We start from the raw sequence: 9,999 nt of genomic DNA on the forward strand, positions 1-9,999 counted from the left end.
CACCAGTTGTTAAAAAAGCAAAGCAGCGGCTTCATTTCGTGAGGATACTTAGGTAAAACAACATGAATGCAAAGCTGCTGGTGTCCTTTTACAGATCCACCATTGAGTGCATCCTTTTATACTGCATCTCTGTGTGTTCCGCTGCAGACAAAAAGGCTCTGCAGAAAATTATCAAGATTGCAGGAAATATTGTTTGCCCCCTTCCCTCCCTGTCAGATGCAGATTGCAGTAAGCCACACTCTCTCAAGAGCCAAGAACATCATCAAGGACAAAAGTCATCCTGGCCACCACCTATTTATAGGTCTATACAATCCAGCACCACCAGATTTAAAAATAGCTTCTTCCCAAATGCAATAGTTTCCCTAAACAAATATAGTTAGACATACCCAATCATTCACTGTCACCTCATACACTTCAATGCTTGCACTTACCTAATCATTGCTTTTTTACAGTTTTTATTCTCTTTTATATGTCCTGTAAAGGTTATTTATTGTATTTTATGCACCCAGTGGAGTATTGTTCCTAATTTTGCTGTATTGACAAGAAAGGCATTCAAATTCAAATTACAAAATGATCAAGTCAGCTCCTTCTAACTTCAGTTTAATGAGCAAGAATAGAGTGAATAAGGAAGGAGGTGTAGTCGCCATTTTCTTTGACTCATTCCAATGCACGCAAATATATTATGGAAATTTTGCATCTTTGAATATGTGCCTTCAGATGAGGTCCTCCCCTCAACCTATAGTATATTTCTAAATATCTGCAGGCCACCTAAATACTGTGCAACTGTCTTCAATGACTTTACTGAACTGCTGTCTATAATCTGTATTAACTTTGACTGAACAATTTTTGCTGGTGATTTTAACATTTTAACAACTCCCAGGAGAGAGGGACCAAAGGACTGTGTTGTGTTTTTGAGAACTATGGACTGACTCAGCATGGGACAGAGCTAACACACAATAAGGGGCACTCTCTGGACTTGATTATCTGATGAGGGTCTGAACATTTTCACAGTTGTGGTGACTGACATTGCTGTCTCTGATCATTTCTGTGTTTTCTTTAATGGCACTGTCTTTGTGCACAAAAATGTCCAAAAAAAGTTAAACAGTAAATGGAATATCACTGAAAACATTCAATGAAACACCAGTGAAACATTCATTTAGCTTTTCTCCTCCACACCTGCCCTCTCTTGGTTCTCAGTCAATGAGATAATTTCAGTTGTAAAATGACAAATGTTATTGATGACATTGCTCCCACTAAAGTCAAAGCTGTCTCCGGTAAGAAAATATCTCCATGGAGAAATGCCACACTGTTAAGAACAGGGTGTCAAAAAGCTGGATGCAGGTGGTGAAAAACCAATCTCCAGGTCCATCATGACACCTATACAGAGAGATTTGCATTTATAATTTGGAACTGATGAATGCAAGGAGGTCCTTCTTCTTTGACATTTTTACCAGAAACAATAATAATTATCATGCTTTGCTTGATACTGTTGATACACTGTAACGAATTTGACTGTAGATTTTACAGTAAACACCTGGCAAAAAAGTTGCCAGCAAAATCTTGTAAAATTACTGTTAGTTACTGTTAATAACTGTAAAAATAATTACAGTATAAGACAGTATTTCTTTTACAGGTTTTTGTTGTACATAAATTACAGCAATGTTTTGTTTTTTTAAAGGAAAAGAATATTTTATTGTAATTTAGTTTACAACATTATCTTGTATTCTATTCAAAATACAGCTATTACCTGGCAACTCGACTTGCCAGGTAATAGCTGTAAATACTTCACAATACAATATGTTGTTGTAAATTGTTTTTTACAACAACATATTGTATTGTGAAATATTTACAGCTTTTGCTGGCAACTCAAGTATCCAGCAAAAAGATGTAAATATTTCACAATACAATACGTTGTTGTAAAAAAAATATACAGTTAATTTAGTTTTTTACATTCGCAGCTTTGCTGATGCCTGTTGTACAGTGTTTTAAATAAGACCAAGCTTGCTTTTACTTCAAAAACCATTGCATTAGATTCTCTTCAACTGTAAATAAAACCAGAGTCAGAGATGCAACATCATGACATTTATTGTTAAATTGCAACACAGGTAACAATACTGTATGTTTTCAGAAGGTAACTTCTATTTTCTTAAGAGCTCATAAGACCATGATAGAACCAACCGATAATCGTCCGGACAGTCCGGCGAGGTTGGTGACTCAAGTCTGTTCGGTGTGCTCCGTGTTTAATTAGTGAACTGATTCTTGGAGAGCATTTCGAGGAACCATCTGTGTTACTTTTTGTCATTTGTTGACGTCTACCTCTCCCCCTACCCCATTGAGTAGAGAGGAGACGCAAGGGTTCATGCAGTTCCTCTCTTTTCCCTGTATGTTCTCATGTTTTGGCTCAACACTTTTGTTGTCTTGGTTCCACTTGAAGGGTTCGTACGATGAAGCATCTGAAATCACAAAATCACATGCAAAAAAACTTCATGAAAAAGTGCCTAACTGCTTCACAAGATGCAAAATACATCCGGCTGTGCAAATCTGTATGTGGGTGGTATATGGTATATGCATGCGGGTGGTGTATGCATAAAGATCCTTTTTTGTATGTTGCTTTGAGCCATAGTGGGGAAGGTCGGGGTAGGGTGGGCATAGAAAAGTATGCGTAACTGTAAAATGAACTTTCATCTAGGATTTCTTGTGAATGCAACAGATAAAAAGAACAAGTTATAGTTTATTCGCCTAAATTCCCCAGTTTACCTCAATGCAGAACTACTTTTCAAAATGTATAATCAAATAGGTTTTTATTGTCAATGTTTGAAAAAAACAAAACAGTTTAACAGCTCTCAGAATGAATGTAATTAGTATAAAATGAATTGGTTCTGCAATGTTTTAAAGCATTTAGGTAAATAACTGCTAATTACCCTTTTTATAAACTCAAAAATCATTTAATTAAGGGATTTACTGTAAGTACACTTAAAGAAAAATAAATCTCTGTTACTCATAATAACTAACTCTACAAAATAATGATCAACTGCTTCTATACTAATTCTACAAGTACATAGTTACCTTTGAATGAATTTTAGTGTGCAAGATGCTTGCTCCGGTAACACCAGATTAAAGATGTAGTAGCTCGAAAACAAAGCTGCCATCCCAGCCACGAAGTTGGGATGTGAGGCACAACCACCTGACCCCCGATGCTCAGCACCCAAAACGGTTGCTGTGAGAAATTCACCTAAACATAAAAAAACAAGAAACACCAAACAGAAACACACACAGCTTTAATTAACTAACCATTAATGTGCCATTAATTATATAAACAACCTGAAGACTAGTGCTTCATACCAACACCCAAACTGCCCACATTTAGAAATGCCACAGAACTTTACACATTCAGGCATATTCGCATTAATGTTTTACCTGAAAAGATTCTTCAGCCATGTATGTTGATCACTGTGCAGCGATGGCGCTCTGTTCAGGATGTTTCTCCTCCTGTGGCTAGGCTAAACAATACAAAAGTTGAAAAACACGCGTTATGTTGGAATATAACATTATAACATCTGTAATAAACAGTGTGTTAGGCGCCTATTGAGAGTGTATAAGCCCTTATACACCCACATGGCCATCATATATGCCATGGCCGTTTTTCTTCAAAAATAATAAATTGTTACAGCTATGTTTGGGTTGATATAATTTCTTACACAGATTTGATGTTAAATTTAGCCATTATTGACCACCAAGAATTGATAAAAAAGATTGTCAAGTTACCACCAAAATACCACTTTGAGCCACCAAGACTTGAGATACACGTAGAAAAGGAATTATTTCATTGTTGCCAAAACGTTTGACAAGATTTAAGAATTCATCACACATTAAGAGTCCACAACAGTCTCAGTTTTCTAGTTAGACTAAATTCATGCACCCAAGGCTGTTTGGGGACCCCACTCTGCTGAAATATTTAAATACACCCCTTTTATTACAGGTGAAAATAACGTGTGCACTGCATGAAATAAACTGCATCTGTGATTATCCAAAAGTGGCCATGTCTGTTAAGGGAAGACTCATGGGTGCCTCACATCCCGTTTTCATTCGAATTTCTTTAGTTAAGAGGTCAAGGGTCCCCTTAGAAAATAGCCGAGCCTTTTTTTCACACAGCTATCATTAACAATAATGACGAATGTTTTTAAACGGGGCCATCCTAATGTCGGACTCTAACTTAGTTCATAGAAGAGTTGTTAAAGTTAAATATCAACCGAAATTAAAAGGTCTATTTCAGGGGTCGTGCAAAGTCAAACGTTATTATAATTTATACATTACCTGTTAAATCGAACAATATATTAATGATGGGCTTTCGCTTCAATAGGCAATTTTTCTAACTACGGGGACTTTGTATCAACGTTAATGGGCCGTCTGCAGCCTGATCTGAGGCGAGTGGCTAATGCATACGGTTAAGCTAGCTAGTTTTTTTTCCCACTAACGTTGACTTCAGTTGCTAGTGTAAGCTATAAGGGTGAAGAAATGTACAGTCAGACAGTCAAATATAGCTAAATAAAACACTGTGACGTTAGGCTAACGTTACTTACCAACGACCCGACTCCGGGGCGCTTGACCGTCCAGTAGCGTTAGCTACTTCTGCTGCATGCCTGCGTGACGTTAACATTGACGTTACAACACAGACTACTACGCTTAGTTAGTTAAAATAATATAAAAAGGGTAACCGTTAACGCTAACATTACACCCACTATACTTTCCTTAACCTTAGCATAAACTGCTTCGCCTGGGATTGCTTGTTCAAATTCCTTCTGAAAAGTCTCCAGCTAAAGTTAGCTAGCTATAAGAACATTATTGTAGGGCCTGCACTAAACTGAAACACGGTCAACTTAGGTTATTTCAACAAGCATTAACAAGTTAAACCACAATGTAATTATGTAGGTTATTCATAATAGTATAGGCCTACTTACGTATTGTGGCTGAGTGGAGTGGCAATGTGGCTCCTCAGCAATCCGCCATCAAATGGTCTTGTGTAAAGCAACTGCCTCGTGCAACGCATTCAACAGTAAATAACTGTACCTGTACTGCATCATTTACAGTCAAGCACAAATATGCCTGTAATTTCTTATGGAAAAAAGCTGTCAACTACTGTAATAGTGTTTTCACCCATAATGCATTGCAATATACAGCTAAACATTGTAAAATGACAAAACAAGAAGTTACTGTAAAATTTAGCTGTAGAAATTACAGAAATTTGTTACAGTGTAGGTAACGAGCCGTCTAGTACCAGTGGTGTGAACCTTTTTTTATTTTTATTTTTTTAAGATTATTTTTTGGGGCTTTTCCCTTAATTTGATCCTAACAGTGGATAGACAAGAAAGGTGGGAGAGGGATGGTGATGACACGCCGGAAAGGGCCACAGGTCGGACTCGAACCCAAGCTCTTGCAAATGACTCAGCCTACATGGGGCGCACACTCTTACTGGGTGAGTTAGAGGTCACCTCTGCATCGGAAGTTTTATCTACCTTTTATCTACCTGCAATGAATTTGGCCTCCTTCTTCAGTGACAAAATTCAGAAAGTTAGACAAGCAGTCAGTGCCTCCATATCAAGTACAAGATATGTGTTGTCACAGTGTCCAGGCAAAAAAAATTCCAATATGACTCAATTTTACACAATCAACCATAAAGACCTGCAGGACATTATAAAACATCTGAAAATCTCAAAAATGTTTCAAATTGTTTGGCTTCTGATCTTTTACAAATTGTAAACACGTCTCTTCTTTCAGGTATCAGGCCCTGAAAACTGCATTCATCAAGCCACTCTTAAAAAAGGTTAATCTACACAAGTCTCTAATGAGCAATTATAGGCCGATATCAAACTTTCTATTTTTAAGTAAAATCCTTAAAAACTAGTTTTTTCAACAACTCAACCTTTTCTTGTCACTAAACAACAGTTTTGATGCCTTACAGTTGGGTTTTTGACCACACCACAGCACTGGGATGGCTCTGGTTAAAGTATTTAATGACATTCACTTTAACACATATAGTGGCAAAAATTCAGTCATAGTATTACTTGATCTCAGTGCTGCATTTGACACTGTCGACCATGACATATAGCTAAATTTATAGGTAAACTGGGTTTGACTTTCTGGCACGATACAAAACTGTACTGTACTGTACTGTTAAACCTATTTAAAGAATAGTGACTACTTTGTGTCTATAGATAATTACGCATCTGTGCATACAAATATGACATGCGGAGTTCTCCATGGCTCCATTCTGGGGCCTCTTCTGTTTAACATCTACCATTCAATTTACCATAGTTATGCAGATAATACACAACTTTACATAACCTTTTCAACAGGGGACTATGGTCTAAGACAAAAACTGAGTAAGTGCATGACTAAATTAGCAACTGGATGTGCCAGAAATTGGTTTAATTAAATGAAGAGAAAACGGAGGTGGTATTTTGTGGAGCAAAAGAGAAAGATTAAAAGTGAGCGCTCAGACAAAAACTTGTCCATGCTTATAGTAGTCAGTAGACTTGACTACAATATTGGTGTCTTTTCAGGTCTCCCTAAAAAAAATCAATCAGACAGCTGCAGATTCTAATTCTGCCTTTCTTTAAATAATTGTTTATTTCTTATAGTGTACTGTAACTTTTATTCTAATATTTTATGTTTTTAATTAAAAAAAACATTTTTAACTGCTCTTTAATGTTTGATGTAAGTTATTTTAATTTTATTTTTTTACAAAATTAGTCTGAAAAAATATATTTGACCAAATAATAAAATATCTTAATCAATCTTATTTTAAAGCAAAACCTACCTGATCTCTGGCAATCCATGTGTTGCGTCTGCATGCGGTCCATGCTTGGTCCTGGTTCCTGTAGCTCCTCCTTTTCCAGGTCCCAATCAAGATCCATACCTCCAGAGCAGTGCAGAACCTCCCTGACCATTGGCCCACCCTGGGCGTCACACACCTTCCTGTATGCCATTTCACCTGCATTTCAAATGCATCAAATTTTCATTAATTTAAAGTTTAACAGAGAAAGTGTCACAGAGTTCTATAAAAACCTTAATGGGGTCATATTGGAAACACTTATTCCAACACAACTGACCCACAAGCAAAAGCTCTTCATCTCAAACAGCCTCTCTTATCCTTTGTCCATGTAAGAAGGTTCAGGAGTTAAATAACAGGCTTGAATAAATTTAAAATTGCATTCTTTCATTTCCTCATGCTATGTAAAAGAAAACCATAGTTAAAATTTTAACTAATTGAAACAGGATGGAGTTTTTAAAATGGAAAACATGGGGTAGGAATCTCTTACTAAAGTAAACCCCTTCTTACTTGTATCTGTAAGCCAAAATCCAAAAAGTAACTGAAATAGTACTATGTTAAAAAATTCTGTTCATTACCAATAAGATAATAAAATGTGATGCAGAAAGTCTACTTTGGGTCACAGATTCATGAGTTTAAAGAGGTTTGAAGTAAGCGGAAACCTCCTGGGATGAAAAGGGAAGCCAATGCAGAAGTGTGTTAATCCCGCATTTATTTCTTTTCCAGCTAAGGGTAACTCCAGTGGCTGCATTAAGAAGCCTGACTGCATTGAAGTCCATGAGAAAATGACCCTACTACTCACACAACCTCAATAAACATTTTCATAATGAATTCATGGACTCAATTGCTACTTTCAAGACTTGTTCAATACAGCATGAATTTCATTTTTAAAATTATGGTCCCATTTATTTTATAAAAAACGCCACACTGCCTTGGGAACGCCGCCAGTCAGAGCTGGCTAATATGGCTTGTGAAAGGGAAGTTTGGGGTCCCCTGATGCAGCTGGTGCCCCGCGACCCGACCCCAGATAAGCAGATAAAAATGGATGGATAGACGGTACAGCAGGGCATGTTTTAGGGCGTGGCTACACACCGACCTGTCAATCAGGACAGAGGCTAAGCAATGTGTATCTTCGGCCCTGTGTACATTAAAACAGCCGTTAACTTGTTTTTGGGTGACCCCCTCTATTTTTCTCCTGGTTTCTTGTCTAGCTACTGTTCTATCAAATAAAGGGTAAAGCCAAAAAAATTATCTTTAAAAAACAAACAAAAAAAAACGTTTTTGATCCTGTCTGTCTGCTGTGTTTTTTGAGTTCATAAAAGTTTATTGGAACATTTTGGTCGACTGAAAATGTCTTGTTCAGCATTCGGTAGCACCTTGCCAACCAAGGATAGCTAGCTAGTACTACCTGGTAACTGAGGGGAACGTCTGCCAATTTTGATACAGTTCGGTGTATTGTTGTACATGCAGCGCCTGGAGGTGCCCGTTTACCCGCCTACAAAACTTTCTCTCTGACTTCCTTCAGCCACTTTCCATCTTTAAAGATCTAGCTTAGCGCAGCGGCATTGAAGCCACAATGAAGCCAGATACTGGCTTAGCATCATCCCCCAGCTCTGCCCCCTGGTCCAAATATTGTCATTTCTGGCTCCAAATTTCCAATATGGCAAAGGCCAAAATGAAAACTGCTGGCTTTAAAGTCCACAAATGAGTGACGTCACTGATGCTATGTCCATCATTTTTACAGTGTATCATTTAAGGTATGGACCACGCTAAAACTCGCTAAAAAAGCGGTTCATGATACAATGAGGAACTGGAATGTTATCCTGGTAATCAGAATCAATCGACAATCGCCATTAACACACCCCCTACCCACCATTCAAAATGCAGTGCATTGCAAGTTGACACATTGCAGTGGGCCAAATATTTAGCAAGCCAACACTTTTGTCGGACAATTCTTGTCAACTTGGTTTTTTGCCAGGGCCTAATTGAAACTAATAAGGAGCAAGCCTAGACATAACCCAGGCAGTGTGTGTAAAATGCCTGGTATCAGCCACTTGTGTCAGATTAAAACTGCTCAGTTGACTCAAGGTAATGGATGTTACATTAGCGCAGAATATAGAAGAAAATGTGATAAGTGGTGTTAATAGCTACTTGGGCAAAGTAACTGGCCAGAACCTGTCAGCACACAACTATGAAGACTAAAAGCACTGCAGGGTACTAAGATGCATTTACCCACTTTAATATGACTGAGAGCAAGTTAGGGCGAGTTATAGAGTTAAAGTACTGGGACCTGAGTGAGTTTGTGTGTGTGCGCAACAGTAATTAATAGCCTTAGGGTTGTGGTGAGTATGTGTGAACCTAGAGATGGTGGCTGTGGTGTGTGTGTGTGTGTGTGTGTGTGTGTGTGTGTGTGTGTGTGTGTGTGTGTGTGTGTGTGTGTGTGTGTGTGTGTGTGTTTAATACAGCTCCTAAACAGCATCATTAACCCTCACCACAGCTGGAATAACATGCTTGAAGATTTTGTGTGTGTCTGATTGGACATCAGCTATATAAAACCTCAGCTGTGTCCTGGTATGTCATCAAGTTTAACAGTCCTTTTTACACACTACATCATCAAAATATACCATGAATATGACGAATTAACTGCCCAATCAATAACTGTTTGCCCCTCCTCCAAAAACACAGTTAAATAAAATCAAATGCCCCAAAAGAACAATAAAACTTATAGGCCATTATTCAATTAAAACCACTGTACAAGATGGTTTACTCAAAAAAGTACATGTTTAAACCCCCTGGAGGCAAAGCTGAAGATTAAATAACTAGTGGATAACACCAAAACAAAGATTTAAAGGAGATATTATATGTATCCAAAACTTGATACTTTATGCCATCTCGTCTTAATCTCCAAATGAACAAAAAAGCATTACATTTATAGTATTTAGTTACTTTAGAAGACATTGCTTACTGATCCTGTAACATGCAACGTTCAAATGCGGCCCCTCCTCCTTGGCATATTTGCCAACTATGCGACTTCACAAATAGGGAGGATTTCAAAGAATTATTTTGTTTCCTGCATTCTAAATGATGAAAAAAAAACAGTATTCAATCAAACAACCCTCCCTGGCCTTACACACCATTGGGTTCTGGATACCTAAGCGAGGAGGAACAGG

The 9,999-nt window shown here is 37.7% G+C and overlaps 1 protein-coding gene across 1 annotated transcript in view; it reads right to left on the bottom strand.

Annotated features, from left to right (window-relative positions):
• Nucleotides 1-6,986, bottom strand: part of LOC116695372 (inactive N-acetylated-alpha-linked acidic dipeptidase-like protein 2) — a 483,781-nt gene extending 476,795 nt beyond the window's left edge. Inside the window, exon 1 of the mRNA XM_032525593.1 lies at nucleotides 6,818-6,986. Coding sequence (XP_032381484.1) covers nucleotides 6,818-6,986 — 169 coding nt within the window. The remainder of the gene's footprint in view (nucleotides 1-6,817) is intronic.
• Nucleotides 6,987-9,999: the final 3,013 nt, after the last annotated feature.

Source organism: Etheostoma spectabile, chromosome 9 (genome assembly GCF_008692095.1).
Source record: "Etheostoma spectabile isolate EspeVRDwgs_2016 chromosome 9, UIUC_Espe_1.0, whole genome shotgun sequence".
Taxonomy (NCBI): domain Eukaryota; kingdom Metazoa; phylum Chordata; class Actinopteri; order Perciformes; family Percidae; genus Etheostoma; species Etheostoma spectabile.